The sequence below is a fragment of the Capra hircus genome, chromosome 19 (genome assembly GCF_001704415.2).
Source record: "Capra hircus breed San Clemente chromosome 19, ASM170441v1, whole genome shotgun sequence".
Lineage (NCBI taxonomy): Eukaryota > Metazoa > Chordata > Mammalia > Artiodactyla > Bovidae > Capra > Capra hircus.
In genome coordinates this window covers 42,367,318-42,387,295 of record NC_030826.1, presented here as the reverse complement: position 1 = coordinate 42,387,295, position 19,978 = coordinate 42,367,318, and the positions used below count along the sequence as shown (strand labels likewise).

Below are 19,978 nucleotides of genomic sequence, written 5' to 3'. Positions count from 1 at the left end.
AGGTAGCTACCAAGTGATAATATTCCAAAACACATTCTTTTTCTACTGGCAAGGTAAATTATTTTTTTTAGGAGGTAGAATAGGAAAGTCAGGTAAAGAGGGCCCACAGACCCTCATCCCCACCTCCTTCTCAGCCCTTCTCCCCGCCCCTTCCTTCCTGTCCCATTAGTTTATAACTTCTCTCCCCGGTGGCTTTACCTCAGAAACTTGAGTAGCCAGAGATGGGGACTGAGCCCGCAGAACAGGTGGGAGTGGGGGCAGGGGGGAGGAAAGGGTTACAGGGAGGGAGGGTAAATGTGAACGGATGGGATTCCCCACCTGGCACCAGGCCTCTGCCTTCCTATGACCTACCTAGGATGCCTGGAACCCTCTGGAACCAGGGGTCCTCCAGATAGAAGGGGCTAGTAATGAGAGGCTGGGGTTGGGGGACACGACTGGGGATGAGAGGAAGGGTGAGCTGAATCTTTAGGTCTAAGGTCCTAACTGAGCCCAGAAAACCTGAACTCCAACCCTTACATCATGAGTAGTTCAGTGAACCTTGTACTGGAAGCTTAGGGGTGGGGGTGAGGAGGAGAGAAGGGAAAGGAGAGAGAGAAAACGATTCTCCAGACCAAGCAAGAATTCCAGGGACCAAGTCTGAGGCAAAGTCTGAATATGGGTGTTCTTCCAGGAGATGGCGCTGCAAAAGAACGGAAGCTCTTAAGATTTATTAATAATACAGACGCTGGGCCCTTCAGAGAGCACAGATGCTTCACATTCATTATCTTTCTTATTTCAAACAATCCTTGTTTCGAACCACCCCTGGGGATTTCTGATCTCCACATTACCTATTAGACAGGTGGAGAGCCAGAAAAGCAAATGATTTGCTCAAGGTCACCCAGGAAGCTGGATGTAGGGACAGGAGGGGTGTGCCGGAAGTCAAGGCCTGTCGAGGATATGCTAGGAAGAGTTTAGAAAAGAGTTTATGTCTTTGCCCTGTGTACTGTACCATTGTACCTGGTCACACACAGGCTCCTAGCTTGGAATGCTTGTGTGGGAGGGGGAGCCGTGTGGTTGAGGCTTGTCTCATAAGGTCTCTCTTCTCGTTATGGCTTCCTCAGGTCTCCTGGGGACCCTACTCTGGGGAGGATGAGGAGGCATATTCGGTTGAGCCCTTGCCAGAGCTCTGCTACAAGGCGGACGTCCAGGCCTTTAGTCGCGCCTTCCAACCCAGTGTCTCCCTGACGGTGGCTGCACTGGGTCTGGCCGGCAATGGCCTGGTCCTGGCCACCCATCTGGCGGCCCGACGTGCTGCCCGCTCACCCACCTCCGCCCACCTGCTCCAGCTGGCCCTGGCCGACCTTCTGCTGGCCCTGACCCTGCCCTTTGCCGCAGCCGGGGCTCTGCAAGGCTGGAGTCTGGGAAGTGCCACCTGCCGTGCCATCTCTGGCCTCTACTCGGCCTCCTTCCACGCCGGCTTCCTCTTTCTGGCCTGTATCAGCGCCGACCGCTACGTGGCCATTGCGCGGGCCCTCCCAGCTGGACCGCGGCCCTCGGCGCCCGGCCGTGCACACTTGGTCTCAGTCATCGTGTGGCTGTTGTCGCTGCTCCTGGCGTTGCCCGCTCTCCTTTTCAGCCAGGATGGGCACCGGGAAGGCCAGCGGCGCTGTCGTCTCATCTTCCCCGAGGGCCTCACGCAGACGGTGAAAGGGGCGAGCGCCGTGGCGCAGGTGGTCCTGGGCTTCGCGCTGCCACTGGGCGTCATGGCGGCCTGCTATGCGCTGCTGGGCCGCACGCTGCTGGCCACCAGGGGGCCCGAGCGCCGGCGCGCGCTGCGCGTCGTGGTGGCCCTGGTGGCGGCGTTCGTGGTGCTGCAGCTGCCCTACAGTCTCGCCCTGCTATTGGATACTGCCGACCTCCTGGCGGCCCGCGAGCGGAGCTGCCCCGCCAGCAAGCGCAAGGATCTGGCACTGCTGGTGACCGGGGGTTTGGCCCTAGCCCGCTGCGGCCTCAACCCGGTGCTCTACGCCTTTTTGGGCCTGCGCTTCCGCCAGGACCTGCGGAGGCTCCTCAGGGGAGGGGGCTGCAGTCCAGGGCCTCACCCCGGCGGCGGCCGCTGCCCCCGCCGGCCCCGCCTTTCTTCCTGCTCGGCTCCCACTGAGACCAACAGTGTCTCCTCCTGGGACCACTAGGGCTGCGAATCAAGAGGATGGGGCGGGCTGAGGAAATGTTTCCAGGGAGAGTAGTGGGAAGGGGGAGTCGGTGGGGGGCACTGAGAAAGAGGTAGGGACCTAAGGAATTGCTTCTGTACTTTGGCACATTAAATAGAGGACATGGAAATGAGATGCAACTCAACAACTGTTACTATTTTTGAGTCACCGGCTTGGAAATGATTTGTAGCAGGGCAGAAATGGTGGTTCCCCCCGCCCCGCCTTCCCACTCTCCCGTTCTTGGCTCTGAGAGGAAGGCGCTGAGAGCCTGGGTGGGGGTGGGGGTCTCCTGAGCCTGCTAAAGCTTTAGACACTGACACCCACTCTCACCGGGCCTCTGCCAGCAGAGGTAAGGTGGGAAAGTTGCCAGGCGAGGAGGGGTGGGGGTTCCTCCTGATACAGTGTAAGGAAGAGCTTTCTAACAACTAGAGTGCTATCCAGTAATGGCTGCCTTAGCAAGTACCGAGTTTCTGGCCTCTGGAATGCTCAGGCTGAGGCTGTCCGGGACTGTGTGTGCCTATGCCTGGTGTGGGGGTAGGAACGGGGCCAGGAGATTCCCGTTTTGGGTGTGCTTTTGGATTCAGTTACCACTCTAGAGTCCCTTCTAAGGTTCTCTTTTAGGGACAAAAAAGTAATCTAAAAAGTTGAGTTGAAGTTTTTCACCTTGGAGAAAATCCAAGGAGAGAATTCCAATTTGCAGATTTACAAAGAGTGGTTACCACGGGTGAGGTGGGGGTGGGGGTGAAGCCATTCTCCGTCTTCCTTCGGGACAGGGTCAGAGGGAATGCACTGAGCCTGCTGGAAAGACAACGGAAAGAACTTCCCTGCAGGTAAGGGCCTGGGATCCAGACAGGGAAAAGAGTATATGGTTTCCATCCCGAAGAAGTCTCAGGGCAGGCCTCTCTCATCTGGGGCGAGGACAAGGCTGGGATGGCCTCTAGAGACATAGTCAAGACACGCAGAATGGTGTCCACGTGCCACAACTCTCGCAGTTTAACATCCGGTCAGCAAAGCTGCCCTGACTACTGCAGCCAGGGGTCTGGGGACCCAGGGCAAGAAGGGCGGAGAGTGGCGGGGATGTCTCCAGGGAGGCGCTGGCCTGTCGTCCCTGCCCTGTCCCGCCCCGCCCAGCTCGGGCTAGTTTTCCTTCTCGGAGCCTCCGGGGGCTGAGACTAAGAAGCACGGCCTCCCGGTACCAGGCTCCAGGGAAGGCCCGGAGATGGCGCCGATCCTCAAAGGGTCCAAGCCACTGGGGGTCAACCTGGAACCCTCCACCAGAGCTCGCGGGAATCGCCGCTGAGTCAGCAACGCACGCGCGCGCCCGCGGTCACTCTGGCCCCGCCCCTCTGGCCCCGCCCCGTCCGCTTAGAGCCTCGGTTAACCCTTTCCTACCCCAGAACCGCAGGATCGTCACCAGAGAAGCCTCCACTCCATTCGAAGACCACGGGATGCCCTAGAATCCCGTCACTCTACTCTTTCAACTGGAGTTCAGTGAGTTGTGCGCTCTAAATTAGATTTTATTTCGGGCCATGGACTGTACTTTCCCGGAGTTTCTGCCTCAGCTTCTACACCTCAATGAGGTGACTCAGATCGAGGAATTGGACTCCATCCATGGGCGGAGGGCTACACCTCTAGGGCTGTGCGTGGCGCAGGTAGCTAAGGCTCTTTCCTTTCTTAGGAGCCCTGTGACGAGCCAGCAGTCGGAGGGCAGCACTCGGAGCTTTCCTGTTTGCCCTATGGGCACTTTGTTCTCCAAAGCTCTTGCCCAAGAGGGCTTTTAATTTGTTGGTGGTAAGCCAAGAGTTAAAACAAGAGCATGAAGGCGGGCTTCCGTGACGTCACTAGCAGTCCGCGTCCGACCTCAGAGGCGGGGGCGTGGCTAACATCACACTGCCCCCTCCCTCCCTATTCCCCGGCCCCTCCCCGCTGTCACCAAGCCAGGGGCACATGATGCAACCCGCCGCGGTCTAGTAGGTTGATTGGTGGCCGCGCCCGGCGCCAGGCACAAGGATTGGACAGAGGAGGCTGTGACGAAAACTGGACACAGCCCTGAAAAGGAGGGAGGAGAGAAAGAAGTGGGAGGGGGACCCGAAGAGGAGGGGGTTGGGGAGGCGGGGTCCCGGCACTGTGCTCGCGCCCCTAGCGCGCCAGTCCCCGGGCTGCAGGGAGCGCAGCGCGCGCGGCCCGGGCCCCGGCCACCGGACGCCCTACCGGACACGACCCTCCTTGGAGCTTGGACAACTGCCCACCTCGGACACTGCACCGGACACTGCCCCCCACAGGGCTGGACACTACAACGGACACTACTTCCCAGCTCCGGACATTGCTCCCTCCCCCCCACCCCCTGCCCTGGACGCTTCCCCCCTCCCCCTCCGGGGGCCCAGACTCCGAGCCCCCTGCAGGCTCCAGCTAGCGACCCTCTGCACCCCAGCGCCAGACACCATCTCCTCCCACTCCCCCACTCCCTTTTCCTCCTCCCGCCTCATCTTTCTCCTGCTTGAGTCGGAGCCCCGCCAGTTTCCCCGACCCCCTGCAGCTCGGCCTCGGCTGCCCGCGCCCCCATCCCGCGGCTGCTCGCCCGGATGCCTCTCCCCGGGGGATTGTGGTGGCTCCTCTGCTGCCGTCGAGGCTTTACTCTTCTGCACCGGGACTACGGGGACGGCGAGCTTAGCGGGGACGGGGACGAAGACGAGGACGAGGAGACCTTTGAGCTACGGACCCCGAGTCCAGCGGGCGGCGGGAGGGTAAGTCCCTGAGGGGTTTGGAGCCTTGTCTCAACCCTTCTTACTACAACCGGCCGTCAAGCCTAATCCTGCTCCAGACTCCAGCAAACGCCGTGTGGACTGGGGTTTCAGGAGACGTTTTTGCCTGGGGGCTCGAAGCCCCCGAGAGCTCCAGCAGCAGCCCGCCTTGGGATCTGCCTGTGGGCCTCGCGCAGCACGCTGGGCGCTGTCCACCTGCTGGGGGCCCTGAGGCAGGGGAGGTGTCACGCCTGGCCCGACCTGGCCCTGCCTCTCCCTTCCCCGCCGGGCCCGCGTCCCATCCCGTCTCCTTCCGCCTCCGCCAGCGCCGAGGAATGTGGCGAGGCCGGCTGGGCAGCTCGGACGCCTGGGTCCGCTCCGCTCCCAGTTCACGAGCGCAGGGCGCTGGGGCCAGATGCGGGAGTTCCCGCCGCAGGGACATGGGCGAGGGGAAGCAGGTATCCTTAGATTGGGGTCTGTGGCGGGGGCTCCATGGAGAGGGAGCTGGGCGCCACAGCCCTCCGAGGACCCCTCATCATTACCCTGGCACTCAGGACAGAACTCTCCGACCTTCCTGGTGAGGCTCCTCGGGAATCCCTGAGGGAATGGTGAGAGACACTCGGCTCCGGGGTTTCGTCGAATCTTGCCGTGGGGAAACTGAGGCTCTACTGATGTAGATCACGCCCTGACGTCCCCTCTCTCATGCCCCTACACCGCAGCCACCAGACTCCGGGCAGCCAGACTCGTGTGCTGTGGCCTGGGTCAGGCTCCCATCCCCCGCTCAGGGGTCCCCAGCAGGCCCAGTGGCTCAGTGCCCGGGTGGGGCGGGCTGCGCCGCCCGCCGGGGCCGGCGCCAGCACCTGGCGGAGGCGGAGGGCGGATAAATATAGAGGGGCGGGGGAGGGAAGCAGGGGACTGTGATTAGGGTAGTTGGTCTAAGAGAGGGGTCAGCACCTGCCCCTACGGTGGTGTGGCTGAGAGCCCCTCTTGGTCCCTGAAGGCATTGGACCCAGGCGTCCCCAAGCTTCCAGCCTGGGCTGGGTCGGCTTTGTGAACCACTGCCATTGCCTCCCTCCTGCTCCACCTCCACCCCCTCCCCCCAGAGCTTGGGGACAGGTGTCCCTGGTCCCCCTCCCCCGCCTCCTGGCTTTAGCTGCCTGGTCGCAATGGGACCCTGGCACAGTTCCCGCCTGACCTGGTTCCTGGATGGGTTTTCAGCCTCTCTTAGACCCCAGTCTACGGTAGAAGTTCCAGGGCACAAAGGTGGGATGGGGGAGGGAGGGCAAAATCCTGGACTGTACCTTCCATGCAGAGTATTCTTCAGCCTGGCCTGAGCCCCAGCGAAAGGGCAGGGTCTCTACCTACCACTGAGTTTCAGGGGTGTCTGTGGGAGGGGATAAGAAGCTCTTGGAGAAACTCCTATACTGAAAGTGTTCCTCTTCCCTTCATTCACCTCCATGCCTACCACCTGCCTGCCAGCCTGAACGCCCACCAGCCAAAGAAGGGAAAATGAGGAGGAGGGGGGGTGACTTCGAGTCTGCCAGAGCAAGAAAGGACTTCATCCACCACTCCCTTTTCAAAGATTGGGAAGCTAAGGCCCAAAGACTTGAGGGGGGCTTGCCCAGGTTCCACAGCGAGTTTCTGACTGGAATTGATGTTTGAGCTGGTATTAGAACCCTGGTCTCCTGACTCTGCCTGGTGCTTTTTCTGCTTTTCCCCAACCCCTGATTGCCTCTTGAATCACAGACAAGACGAGAGTCTTGGCTTCTTAGCTTGGGCTGTTGGGTAGAGACTGGTGGAAGGGGCAAGTCCAGTGGCTTCAGCTCGCTGGGTCAGTCACAGTCACCACCCCACGCCTCGATTCCTCAATTCCCTGAGCTGCGCTGTCCCAGAGCAGAAGCCACTGGCATCCTGCAAGGAGGGTTCTGAGCCTGAGGGATGCCCTGTCTGTTTCCCCAGGGCCCCCTAGATGTGACGCTGACTCAGCCTATGAGGAGTGGGCCAGTTTCAGACAGGTGAGCCTAGCCCCTGCAGTCCCATGGTCTGGAGACCCCAGCCAGTTCCTGGGACCCCCATCCTCTCCTTCCCTCCCGCGGTTGTGCAATAAGGGAGAGGCCTTACGCCGGACGCTGTGGTTTGGCCAGGGTCCCGGGGGGCGGTCCGGCTGGGGGCGCGGGAGGAAGGGGGGGGGGTCCAGGCTATTTCTGGTTCGAGGTCAGAATGGCCCAGCAGTTCCCACAGCCTGGGGGAGGGGTGCCCAGCCGGGAGTAGGCACCCCTCGTGGCCTGCCTGGGGAGCCCTTAGAGAAGAGCCTCCTGGAGGCGGGGTGCAGGACCGGCAGGCTTGCCCAACCCTCGCTCCCCTCTTGCCCAGGCTGCAAAGCTGGGAGGAGACGCGGAGCCTCATCCCGGAGAAGGGGCCGTCTGAAGACGACCCAGATGTCGTCGTGAAAGGTGGGGATCCACCTCATACGCTCTAGAGGCCCCGATCCCAACCCTCCAGGGGATGATGTCTTATCCTGCTGATCCCCTTTCCCGCCTTCTCCCCGAAGGTTGGCTGTACCGAGAGCCCCGCGGAGGAGGGGCGCGGCCCTGGTTGCCCCCGCGCCGAGCCTGGTTTGTGCTCACCCGGGACTCCCTGGACCAGTTCAGCGGCAGCGGGAAGGGGGCGAGGCGGCTCGGGAGCCTAGTGCTCACCAGCCTGTGCTCAGTTTCAGGCCCTGAGCGCAGGCCCAAGGAGACCGGTGAGACCTCCTGGGGATTCTCCTACCTCCCCAGGCAGCTGCCCCAGGCAGCCCTGATTGCCCGCCCCCCACGGCCTCTCTTTCCCCCAGGTCTGTGGTCAGTGACCGTGAGTGGCCGGAAGCACAGCGTTCGGCTCTGCTCGCCTCGCCAGTCGGAGGCAGAGCGCTGGGGGGTGGCGCTGCGGGAGGTGATTGCCTCCAAGGCGCCTCTGGAGACCCCCACCCAGCTGCTGCTCAGGGACATTCAGGTGCGAGAGAGAGAACTCCATGGAGAAAGAGGAGGGTGATGGACCCCTAAGCTTTCCGGGCTCACGGGGGGAGCTCCCTTCTCCATCACTGAGATCATTTCCCTGGCCTCTAGGAGAGTCGTGGGGACCCAGAAGCCGTGGCCCTTATTTACAGAAGAAACCCGATTCTGAGGCACACCAGTGGAGCCCTGTATGCCCCACTCCTGCCTCTGCCCTACGGAGTCACTGCCCCAGGTGAGTGGTGCCATGGCCCAAGTCACTGGGATGGGGTCTCACTTGATAGGGATCTAGGAGTCCTCAGAGGACTAGCCCCTAGCCCCTCATTTTTCAAAGGATGAAGATGAAACAAGAAACGGAGCAGACTGATACCCAGGGTAGAGGGGGAGGGAAGCCAGCACAGAAAGTAAAGACCCCCTTTGACTGACTACCTTCTCTTTGGGTCTCATTCTGACTACCGATGTTCCTTCACGAGCTTTTACACACTCTCTCTTGTTCTTTCATTATACTCTCAACACCATGACATACTTCCTTTACAAGTGGTGGAAAAGCCACCACCTCAGGAGAATGTGCTGACCTCATTTAGCTACACTTCTCCCCCAAAGGGTATAATGACAGGCCCAGGTTCTCAAGCTAGAGGAATAAGGGGAGCTGGGAGAAGAGCCTTGGTTTTCTGACTCTCAGTCCAGCCTGTCTTCTGGCCCAGTGATGACTCTCAGTACCTAAGTACAGAACCCACGGTTTGACTCTGTGTCTTTTAGTCTATCCCTCCAAGTTACTAGGGCTTCCCTGCTGGCTCACGCGGTAAAGAATCCACCTGCAATGTGGGAGACTTGGGTTCAGTCCCTGGGTCGGGAAGATCCCCTGGAGGAGGGAACACTTGCCACTCCAGTATTCTGGCCTGGAGAATTCTATGGACAGAGGAGCCTGGCAGGCTACAGTCCATGGGGAAGCAGAGTCACTACATGGAGAAGCAAAGTTACACGACTGAGCGACTAACACTTTTTCCAAGTGTTACTAACTTGAAGCCTAGCCTTAGTGGGTCTAGAGGGGGAGATTCCTGGGAGGCAGGGGTTGAATTTGGCTCTGTGGGGACCATTGCTTTCCCTTCACTCTTCCTGTCCTTCGCACTCTCCCCTCCTTGCCACCCCTGTCCCCTTATACTCCCTCTGACCTTCCCGCGGTTCACGCCTTCCTCCCAGGGCCCGTCTTTGTTTCCCCTCTCCAAACCGTCCCTCCGCCCCCAACCCTCCCTCAGGTCCCGGCTACGCGCCCTTGCGGGAGGAGGCCGTGAGGCTGTTCCTGGCGCTGCAGGCCCTGGAGGGGGCGCGGCGCCCCGGGCCCCTGATGCAGGGTGTGCTCCAGACCTGCCGGGACCTGCCCGCGCTCCGAGACGAACTCTTCCTGCAGCTGGCTAAGCAGACCTCAGGCCCCGCGGGGCCCCCCGGGCCTCCAGCTACCCAAGACCCCGCGGCCCTGCGGTACTGGCAGCTCCTCACTTGCATGAGCTGCACTTTCCGGCCAGGGGGAGCCGTACGGGGACACCTCCTTGGGCATCTGGAGAGGTGAGAGGGGAGGCGTGGGGGAAAGGCCAAGGCAAGGGAGAGGAGGGAGCTGGGAAAGAATGGCAGGCCTTTCCAAAGGGTTTGGCAGATGGAGAACTTGGACCCAGAGAAGGGAAGGGACTTGCCCAAGGTCAGGGCCGCTGCTCCGGAGCGCAGTGCCTTTGTGGGAATCACAAGTTCATACCCCACTTGTGGGAGGAGGAATTACAAAAAAGGCTCCCACTTTGGGCAGAAGAATTATTAAAAGGCTGTTTTTCCTTGGGGCTGATGCAGTCCAGCGCCAGGACTTTTGGCTGGAAGGCAGAATACTGCTGGGGTTTGGATTTCAACCCAAAGGAGGAGCATGGAAATTTTGGGAAGTGGGAGGGGGCAGATAGGCTGCCAAGGGCCTTAGAAAGTAATTCAGCTCCTTACTGAGCGTCGGGGTGGGGTGGGGTGGGGTTTAGATTCAGAACAGCTGGTGGTGCTGCCTTCAAGGAACTTAGAGTTGGAGGGGAGGGAATCGGGCGAGGTGAAATAAAGTCTGAGCTAAAAAGGCAATAGGGAGGAGGAGAAGGAAAGCCCTGGGAGCGCTAACCCTCCAGTTGTCCCTAATCCAGGACTGAGCAGGCGCTCCCGGACTCGGAACTGGCGGAATATGCGCGCTTCATACGGAGAGCGCTGGGCCGGACGCGCGGCCGGGAGCTAGTGCCATCGCTGGCCGAGATTTCCGCGCTGAGCCGACGGCAGGAGTTGTTGTGTACCGTGCACTGTCCGGGGGCTGGTGTCTGCCCTGTGGCCATAGACTCCCACACCACGGCGGGAGAGGTAAGACCAGAGAGAACCCCGGAGACCTCAGCCTCCCAGCGTCCCGTGCCTGGCTTTCGTGGTGTCGGGACTCTAGGTTTGCCCGAGTCTGAGAGTCATCAGCTGGATAAGGGCTGAGTGTGGCGGGACTAAGAGAGCTGACAGATCCCTCCAGTTGGACCCTTCCAGAAGTACTGGCAGGCCCCCTGCGCGGTCTGAGCCTGACTTTCCCTTTATGCTCCCTGCCTTCCAGGTGGCTCGAGAACTGGTGGGGCGGCTGGGCTTGACCCGGAGCCGTAATACATTCGCGCTGTACGAGCAGCGAGGGGCGCAGGAGCGAGCCCTGGCCGGGGGGACTCTCGTGGCCGACGTGCTCACCAGGTTTGAGAAGTAAATGTCCAGCCCCAGCCCTGCTCTCCGTTAGCCCATTGGCCTCTCTGCTTCGATCCATCCCTAAGTAAACGTTTACCGAGCGCTGGCCTCGGCACGGTGAAGTTCACAGGTGGATTCCTGCCTGCCGGCGGTTTGCAGTCGGGCTTCCAGGCTCTCCTCCGCGGTCCACTCCGCCCGGGCGGGCCCCGCCCCCAAACATCTGGCCTCGCCTCTTTCCCCTGGGCGGCCGCCTGCGGGGCCCTGCTGCCCGGCCGTATCGCTCCCTTCTTTTTGCTGCAGCTTGGCGGCGGAGGAAGCCGGGCTGGAGGACCCGCCGGACACCGGTTGGAGACTGTGTCTGCGTCTTCACGGACCTCTGCACCCTGAGGGGCTGTCCCCAGACGGTCACGAACTGCCCTTCCTCTTTGAGCAGGTGAGGCTCTCCCGCACTCACGCCCGGGGGAGACCCCGTAGCCTGAACCCCTCCCTTTCTGGGCCTTCGCTTTTCGTCGTTATGACAACCCCGGGGGAGGCGGTGCTCCAACCCAGACCTACAGTTCCGCACCCTAGGTGTCTTCGCGACGGTGCCCGCGGCTCCGGTGCTGATCCCTGCTGCCTCCCCGTAGGCTCACGCTTTGCTGCTGCGCGGCCGGCCGCCCCCGCCCGACGACACGCTGCGCGCCCTGGCGGCGCTGCGCCTGCAGAGCCTGCACCGGGACTTCTCCCCGCGGGCGCCCCTGCCGCGCCTGGACCGCCTGCTACCAACCCCGGCCCGGCCGCGTGAAGACCCTCCCCGCCCGGTGCCCAGGCCTCCCCCCTCCGCCGCCCTGCTGGCCGGGGCGATCTGGAGCCCGAGCCTGGCCAAGAGGCGGGCTGAGCGGGCCCGGCACGGCGGGGCCGGCCGCACGGCTGGAAGCGTGGCCCGCGAGGGAGGAGGTGGCGCCGGCAGGGCAGCTGCTGTGCTGGGAGGCTGGAAGCGGCTACGGGGCATGGGCCGAGCTGAGGCCATGGCTGCCTACCTGGCTCTGGCGGCGCAGTGTCCAGGGTTCGGCGCTGCTCGGTATGACGTTCTGGAGCTGAGCACGGTGAGGGGGAGAAGGGAGAGGGGGACTCTGGTGGCCCAAGCCCCACACCTTTGCCCCAGAGCCACAGGCCCCCGTTGTGGGTCACTGCACTCCCTACACCCAGCACAGCTGCCCATCTCAAAGCCCAGGAATCACTGTCCCTGAGGCCCTCACTCTTTGCAGCTGTGGATCATGTGGGGGGTGGGAGGGACCAGGAAACGTCTTGCTCACAGCCATCTCCCTCCACCAAAAATAATGCAGCAGGGTCCCCTCTTTCCACCCTGACTCTGCCTGTGTGTCCACATCCGCAGGAGCCTGGTGGGGGCGCTCCACAGAAGCTATGCCTGGGCCTGGGAGCCAAGGCCATGTCCCTCTCGCGGCCCGGTGAGACAGAGCCCATCCACAGCGTCAGCTATGGCCGTGTGGCCGCCTGCCAGCTAATGGGTCCCCACACCCTGGCCTTGAGGGTGGGAGAGAGCCAGCTCCTCCTGCAGAGTCCCCAGGTGAGTGGGAAGAGGGTGTAGAAGGAGGAAGGGAGGGAGAGGGTGTTAAGAAACATTTATGAAACATTGAGCATGGATCTACAGCCCTAGACCTTAGGGATCCCACAGTGATCAAAGACAAACTCAAGGAGCTTACGTTAGTACTGGCCATCAGACACTGAACAAGGAATCAAAGACTGTTAAAGACGGTGACAAATGCTACGAAGGAAAGGGTAGTGAGACAGGCAGTGACTGGAGGGGATCAGAGCATTAGGTAGGATGGTCAGGAAAAGCTACTCAACAACACCCAAAGGAGATCTTGGGACACAGCTTTTCAGGCAGAAGGACCTGCAAGTGCAAAGGTCCTGAGATGAGACTCACCTTAGGATAATAGAGGAGCAGAAGTGTGATAGGCACAGAGTGAGGGAGAGTGGTGATGAGGAAGGAAAGGTTGAGGAGGGCAGCTCACATAAGGCCTTGGGAAGGAGCCTGGGTGGAGGATGAGACAAAGGAGAACTCATTGACCCCTTTTGTACTCTGACCTCTGCCCTCTCTTAGGTGGAAGAGATTGTGCAGCTGGTGAATGCCTACTTGGCCAACCCCTCCCCCGAGAGGCCCAGCAGCAGCCCTCCTCCATGCCAAGACCTGCCAGACACCTCCCCTCCCAGCCAGCACCCGGGCCTGGACGAGCCCCAGGGACAGTCTGGCTGTTTGGGGCAGCTGCAGGACTGAGCTTGCCAAGAGGTCACGACCTCCCTCTTGCCTCCAGCCTGGATCTGGACTACTCTGAGATTTCAGGGAACCATGGACCCTTTTGGCCCTGCAGGGACAGGGCATACCCCACACATAAGGGCTGCAATGGGTGCAGACAATTTTCTAGTTTGTTTCTTAATTTATTTGTAGAAGAGAAGCCAAAAAAAAAAAATCCTTATTTACACAAACCCTTCCTGTGGGAGTGTTGTCAGTGCGACAAGTTGGAGCCCCAGAGCTCAGAGCTCCACCCCCAGGGACGCCCACACTCCCAGGCTTTTACCAGCACTGAGAGGAGTCTGAACACCGCAGGGCTCCACCCTCCTTGACCTTCTAGATTTAACCTCCTCGTGGCCAGTATGCTGCCCTAGGGTGGTGGGTGGGGCAGGCAAGAGGGCAGTTTTAGAAGCTGGCAATTACTCATTCTTCTTCCATTGAGTGGCATGGGGGTGGCCTCTTGGCGTCCCTGAGGCCCGAGGGCAGTGAGTCACCAGGACTGGCACTACCCAGTCCTACCCTGGTGTCCTGCTTCTGGGTCTTAGTTGGGACCATCTTTAATGTGCCTACTGCTTTGGACCTGGAACAGAAGAAGCCTGGAGCAGGATCAGACCCAAGAACTGCTCTGGCACAGACAATGCATAGATTGGGATGGGCTCAGCTTTACTCCTGAGCTCTGTTACTGCTTTATCAGATCAAGCTGAATTGGGTTAACTCCTGAGGATCTAAATGCCTTGGGCCTGGGAATCCAGAGTCTTGGCTTTCTTGACTTGCTCAGAATGCTGCAGGCCTTCTTTCAGCAGCCACCACAGCCTCTGCCCTGAGTGGAGGAGGCTGGGGCAACATGGGCAATGTAGATCTACCCTCGGGCAGGACCTTAGGCACAGAGGAGACAGCAGACATCAGTAACGCTGGCTGCAGTAAAACAGCCTGGTTCTAGGCAGGGATGCTCATGGAAACAATGGACACACAGACCGGGACTACCTGGTAAGACTAGAGCAGGTAAAGCCTACCCTACCAGCACATGCCTGGGAACTGTGAGGCACCACGGAGATCCTTTCATTGTCCCCCGTGTTCACCCACCAAGGCCTGACAGCTATTCACAGACCAAGGCCTGACTATATTCACAACTAAGCTTTATTACTTTATTAGAGCTAAATAAGTGTATCAAGGGTGAAAGCATCAAAAGGAAGAAGCAAAGCCCACTCTTGAGTTGGAGAAGAATCTAGAACCTTGTTGGTAAGGGGATTTTGGACCAGAGGAACCAAGTATGATGGGGCTGTGCTTACTGTCCAGAGGGTGCAGTAGGGAGGACTCACTGCTCCTGGGTGCCCCAGGAGATGTAGTCTGGTCGAGTGGCTGCGTGGTACTCATCAATCAGCTCCTGTACAACCTCCCTGGACCTGTCCAGCTCATCAAAGTTATCCTTGAAGATGTCCTCCTTCCGAAACTGCTCCAGGAAGGCCTCCCGCTTCCGCAGCTTGTCGTACTGCTGGCAGGAACTTTCAAAGAGCTGAAAAAGATAAAAATCTCCAGGATGGGAGCCAGGGTGAGACAGGGGGTTGGATTGGATCTGGGGGAGAATGATGAAGGTGGAAAAGGGGCCAAAGCAGACCAGGCAGCCAGGCTCACCGAGGAGATGCTGGTGTGGTTGGCCATCATGAGCCCACTGACCCTGTGGGCAGAAGGCAGGTAGGGCGACTTCCTGGACAGGGCCACCTGGATGCTGGCGGGGCCCCAGGGGATGAAGTTGGCCAGCTTCCGTTCCCGGATCCTCTGCAGGCTCTTGTGCACCTGGGGTGGGCACAGGAATGGTGGTGGTAGCCTCTCCTCTACCCCTATGGGCTCTGGGGGTAGGACAAAGGGGCTTCACCTACCTGAGTGGGGTCCACCTCCCCCTGGATGATGTTGAGGATGGCGATGTAGCAGTGGTTGGTCTGGCGATCCCGGCCTGTGGACACCATCACATTCTTGGGCTGCAGCAGTCGCCTCATGACATCCAGGACCGTGGTCTTTCTCACGCTGGCCACCTGGGGGGAGAGTAGCCACAGGGCAGCCCGGCACTCAGGGCCGAGGAGAGAGACGCATGGACAGAGAGCATGAGGTGATGCACGGCCCCATCAGACGCAGGGGACCCTGGTCTCTGGGGAGTGTCCTTAGACTCAGGTCCTCACTGAGGCATCAGCGATCTCAGTCCCCCCGAGCTCTGCTAACTCATGCCCTTGTGCAGGAGCATCAGCAGACTCCATATAGCCCGGGCCCTGCAGGGCGCCACAGGCAGCGGGAGAGGAGAGCAAGTCAGCCAGGAAGCAGGGCCTCTGGGTGCAGCAGAGAGAAGGGAAAGGCTGGTCAGGGCCTGCTGGGCCTGAGGGCTGCTCTTACCGACTGGTCCGTGGTGAGGGGGGTGTAACCAGTCATGAGGAAGTGGAGCCGTGGCGTGGGAATGAGCGAGGCGATGAGGCCGATGAGGTCGTTGTTCATGTAGCCGGGGTAGCGCAGGGTGGTGGTGCTGGCTGACATGATGGTGGACACCTGGGGACAGCATGTTGGGTCATGGGCCTTGTCCTGGGGGCCTCCCTTCCCTAGATGGTGCTTCGGGAAACAGGGAGTCCAGGAGCGGGGGGGCTCACCAGCTGGTTGATCTGGGAGAATGAGGGATTCTGGATGTGCAGGCGGTCTGTGGCAATCCGGTTCAGGGCTGTGTTGTCCAGCACCACCTGGGGGGACAGAAGAGGGTCACAGCACCTTTTTGAGGAGAAAGGGGGCAGAGAAATAAGTTATTAGCTTAGTCTTCCTCTAAACTCCAAAACTAGGAAGTAGGTGTGTTAATTTAAAGGGCAAGTACTGTCTCTGGGGAATCAGGAGACACTTTTCTACCATCCAGTGCATTAGAGAAATATTTGACTGTCCAACATGTGCCATGCATGGTACCTGGCTCTGGAGAAACCATAGACAGTAAAGCAGGCATGGTCTTCCCCCTCACCAGGTCTATAGTCTAGAGCTGTGGTGCCCAACTTTACCAGTTTCGTGGAAGACAATTTTTCCTTGGACCAGGTTAGGAGTGGGGTTTCAGGATGATTCAAGTGCATTACATTTATTGTGCACTTTATTTCTGTTATTATTACATCAGCTTCACCTCAGATCATTAGGCATTAGATCCCAGAGGTTGGGGACCCCTGGTCTAGAGAAGGGAGCCTGGCATTGAATATAAAACAACAGAAAAGTATAGTTATGCCTGAAATAAGCACAGAGGAATTTGACCTTGTCTGGGTGGTAAGGGAAGGTTTTGCTAAGAAAGTAACCATTAGGCTGAGAATGGAAACATGAGTAGGTATTAAATAGGCTAAGTGGAGACATGTGGGAGGGGGGTGTTACTTTGTTGAGAGTCCTGCTACCTAAAGGAACTATGAGAAGCTTGGGGTCAGGTTCTTATTTCATACTTTGGGCCACCAAGTATGGCTTCGTTGGTTGTCTGTTCTCTGGGCAAGGGCTTGGGAAGGGCAGAGTGTAGGTGTCTCACTGGTTTGGGGAGGTAGGCCAAAGGCCCCACTTCCTCCTCCCATGCTCACCACACAGTCAGCGTTCTGGGTCAGCCTCTTGAGTGTGAGCAGTGAGTTGTAGGGCTGGACCACCACATCGCTCATCTCGTCCTGGTTGGGAAACACTGAGTATGTCTGTACCAGCTTCTTGGGGTACCTGGGGGTGAGGAAGAGGGAAATGGGCAGGTAGCAGAGTGACTTGGAAGGACTCTCATCACTGCCCCTCTTTGTCTTCTCCAGGAATAACAGGGGCCGTTCCTTTCCAAGTGCCACCAAGGTCTTATACAAAAGGAGTGAGGGCAGAATGGAGTCTTTAGAGCCCAGAAGCCAAAAAAGATAAACCTGAAGCATCAAACCTCCCTCCCTCCTAGGTCCTCTATGCAGACCCTCTGCTTCCTGGGAGTTATTGCTTCCAAGATGTTCCCTGGGAGGCCAGGCTCTGTTCCTACTTGTAACTCAAGGGCAGTAGTAATAGGGCTTTCAGCCAAAAGAAAAAAGTGACAAAAGAAAAGACATTACCCAGGGAAACAGAGCTAATGCTCTCTTCCCAAACACAGGCTTACCTGTCATTCAATCGCTCCAAGAGGTAAGAGCCCAGGCCAGAACCGGTCCCCCCAGCGATGGAATGACACAGCACAAAGCCCTGCAGGGGAAGGAATGGAGAAGCAGTCTCCAGGGATCTGGGGGAGAGGCTTCAGGCTTGTCTCATGTCCCACTCCCAACCCTCTCAAGTCTCAGGGTTTCTTCTATATCCATCCAGTGTGAGGCTCCTTGAGAAGGAAGGAGCTGATGCCATCCAGATTAGGATCTTCTTGAGGACACAAACTGAACCTTATTTACTTCACCGTCTCACATCTGATACTCAAGTTAAGAGTTATGAATTAAATTGCCCCCATCACACATCTGATCAGGCTCTTTGTGACCCCATGGACAGTAGCCCATCAGGCTCCTTTGTCCATGGAATTCTCCAGGCAACAATAATGGAGTGGGTTGCCATTCCTTTCTCCAGGGGATCTTCACGACCCAGGGATTTGAACCTGGGTCTCCTGCATTGCAGGCTGATTCCTTATCATCTGAGCCACCAGGGAGGCAACCTCCTGACTTTCCCCAGCACTTCTCAGCTTCCTCCCTCCTCTCCCCTAAAGGGGCAGAACCTCACCTCTAGGCTGTCACTTCCATCTGCTTCTCGGTCTATGATGTCAAAGATATCTTCATGGATTTTCTCACCCTGTATAGAGAGATGAGGAGGGAGGAGACACCTATAGAGACGTGAGGATGACGTTTCTGGAGAGCATCTCCTTTCAGCACCAGTAACTCTACCTTGGGACACTGCTGACACCTCAAGCAGAGCCCCGACTGTGGCCCTCACCCCAGAAATGCTACTTTGCATAAACTTTTCTATGTCTGTCCCTCTTATCAGGGTAGTCCCCTGTCTCTCACTGTCAGTATGGTCTAATCACCAGACTGCTTGTGCTTGCCTTACCCCAGGAAGGGAACATCAAGAATCTCCAGGATGGCCACCTGGATACCTGGGAGAATCCACTGGCCCAGTTGTTGCCAGCTCCTCCTCCATGCTCTGACAGGTAGATGTTCTCTGGGTTGTAGAGTTTGGCATAGGGGGAGTTGAGGATGGAGTGGATCACCCTGGGCTCCAGGTCCAGCAGCACTGCCCTCGGGATGTAGTGCTCATCGTCGGCCTGTCAAGAGGAGTCCAGAAGGGGCCCAATCAGCTCGGGCCTGCCCAGTCCTCCAGTCCTCCCAACTCTGGCTCCTGCCTGCCCTCCTCCTTCAAACCAGCCGCCCTGGCTCCTCTGCCCAGTGGGTTTCCCAGTACCCAAGCCCTTCCTTTCAGGCCTTGTGGGCCATTGCCAACCCTGGCTAAGTCGCTGGGGGCACCTGGTAGAAAAAGACGTCCTTGCGATCAGTGCCCTCGGTGGCGAACTCCTCCACGATGCCCTCGGGGCTGATACCATGCTCGGCGCACAGCTGTTTCCAGAACTCGAACCCAACTGGGGGATGGGGAGAGACGCCTGGGTCTGCTAAAGCCCTCTAGTAGAGGGCTCGGGAGCCCAGGGTGAGGCTCAGACACTGTCACACATTCCAGGGTGGGCCCAAGACGCCCGGATCTGGGCGCCGTGACAGTTCAGGGTTAGAGGCATGTCTCTCGTGCTGGGTGTCATCATGCGCAGTAGGACAGGGGGGTTATGGAACGGAAGCGGGGCGGGGGTGGGGTGGTGGTGTTGGAGGATGCCAAGCACTCGGGTGGGACCCGAAGGGGCAGAACCGGAGACTAGCTGGGCCCGGCTCTCGTTCGCTCACTCTGGTTGCCGCACTGGCCCAGCTGCAGGGTGATGATCTCCCGGGGCATCGCTCTTCAGATGAGGCCGCGCCAGCCTGGCCAGGCCGGGCAGGAGTCACTGCGGGGACGAATGCTTGGCAGCTGGGCGCGCAGGACGTGGGGAGCGCGCGCTCTCTTCTGCTTTTGACGCGGATGCTCCGTCTGCGCGTGTGCAGTGCGGGCCTCCTCTCGGCCGGCGGCCCGGGAGCCCAACCTGGGCATCATTTTCCCCCACAGCAGTTGCAGCTGGAATTCCGCAGGCGCGGAGTGAGGCCACGCCCCCTCCTGCCCACCCGCCCCAGCTCTGCGCCTGCGCAGTGAGACGCGCCGGGCAGCGGGGAGTGACCGAGTGTGGGGGAAGGGAAGTGAGGGAGGGGACGTCCAGGTGTCTGGAATCACCGGCGCTCTGCCTTATAGGTAGGTGAGCGGCTCTGCCTGCTCTGATAGGTAGAGGGGCTGAATACAAGCCAATTTTCGTCTTTTAAATTTCTATTTTTAAATTATATGTATCCAACAAAATTTACCATTTTAACCATTTTAAATTACAATTTTGTGAGGTTAAGTACATGTACATTGTTCTGTAACGGTCTCCAGCAGTCACCTACAGAACTTTGGCACCTTCCCAAGCTGTTACCTGTAGAACAGTAACCTCGCCCTTATCACCATTCTGCTTTCTGTCTCAGTGAATTTGACTAAGTGCCTCATACAAGTGGGATAACACAGTATTTGTCCTTTTGTGTCTGGCTTGTTTCACTTAGGTAATGTTATCAAGGTTACTCCATGTTACAGCATGTATCATACTTTTATTCCTTGTTTAGGCTATATAATATTCCATGGTATGCATATACCACGTTTTGTGTTTTATCAGTCCACCTGTCAATGTACATTGGCGTGCTTCTACTTAATGCTGTTAATGAACATGGGTGTAGAATATCTTGTTTGAGTGCCTACTTTCAATTCTGCTGGGTATATGCCCAGAATCAGAATTGCTGGATCATGGCAGGATTGTGTTTCCTTTATTTGAGGACTTGCCATACTATTTCTCACAGTGGCTGCACCATTTCACATTCCCACAGCAATGCACATGAGTTCCAGTTTCTCCACATCTTTATCAACACTTGTTACTTAAAAAAAAAAAAAACAAAAAGGCCATCTAAATGAATGTGA

General features: G+C 58.5%; 3 protein-coding genes across 8 annotated transcripts; 2 read left to right on the top strand and 1 right to left on the bottom strand.

The window, feature by feature from the left end:
* Positions 35–2,322, top strand: CCR10 (C-C motif chemokine receptor 10). Its single transcript, XM_013972151.2, has 2 exons — positions 35–245; positions 1,101–2,322. Exons 1-2 carry the CDS (start codon positions 222–224, stop codon positions 2,169–2,171), a joined length of 1,095 nt encoding a protein of 364 aa, XP_013827605.2. The 5' UTR covers positions 35–221; the 3' UTR covers positions 2,172–2,322.
* PLEKHH3 (pleckstrin homology, MyTH4 and FERM domain containing H3) lies at positions 4,231–13,128 on the top strand. Of its 6 annotated transcripts, none has more exons than XR_001919754.1 (13): positions 4,231–4,933; positions 6,890–6,945; positions 7,304–7,383; positions 7,482–7,673; positions 7,764–7,921; positions 8,035–8,155; positions 9,177–9,483; positions 10,083–10,290; positions 10,523–10,659; positions 10,942–11,074; positions 11,268–11,701; positions 12,017–12,208; positions 12,746–13,128. XR_001919754.1 is itself a non-coding variant. In XM_018065133.1 (13 exons), exons 1-13 carry the CDS (start codon positions 4,772–4,774, stop codon positions 12,917–12,919), a joined length of 2,379 nt encoding a protein of 792 aa, XP_017920622.1. In that variant the 5' UTR covers positions 4,231–4,771; the 3' UTR covers positions 12,920–13,128. The 6 variants fall into 6 exon arrangements, 4 of the variants coding, with proteins under 4 accessions (XP_017920622.1, XP_017920621.1, XP_017920619.1 ...); XM_018065133.1 differs by having other exon boundaries at positions 11,268–11,726; XR_001919753.1 differs by having other exon boundaries at positions 7,482–7,921; positions 12,746–13,123.
* LOC102188627 (tubulin gamma-2 chain) lies at positions 13,060–18,841 on the bottom strand. Its single transcript, XM_018065138.1, has 12 exons — positions 18,793–18,841; positions 18,370–18,482; positions 18,003–18,170; positions 17,633–17,701; positions 17,037–17,116; positions 16,504–16,630; positions 15,565–15,651; positions 15,317–15,466; positions 14,812–14,964; positions 14,567–14,728; positions 14,224–14,447; positions 13,060–13,810 (listed from the first exon to the last, which is right to left on the bottom strand). Exons 1-11 carry the CDS (start codon positions 18,839–18,841, stop codon positions 14,250–14,252), a joined length of 1,356 nt encoding a protein of 451 aa, XP_017920627.1. The 3' UTR covers positions 13,060–13,810; positions 14,224–14,249.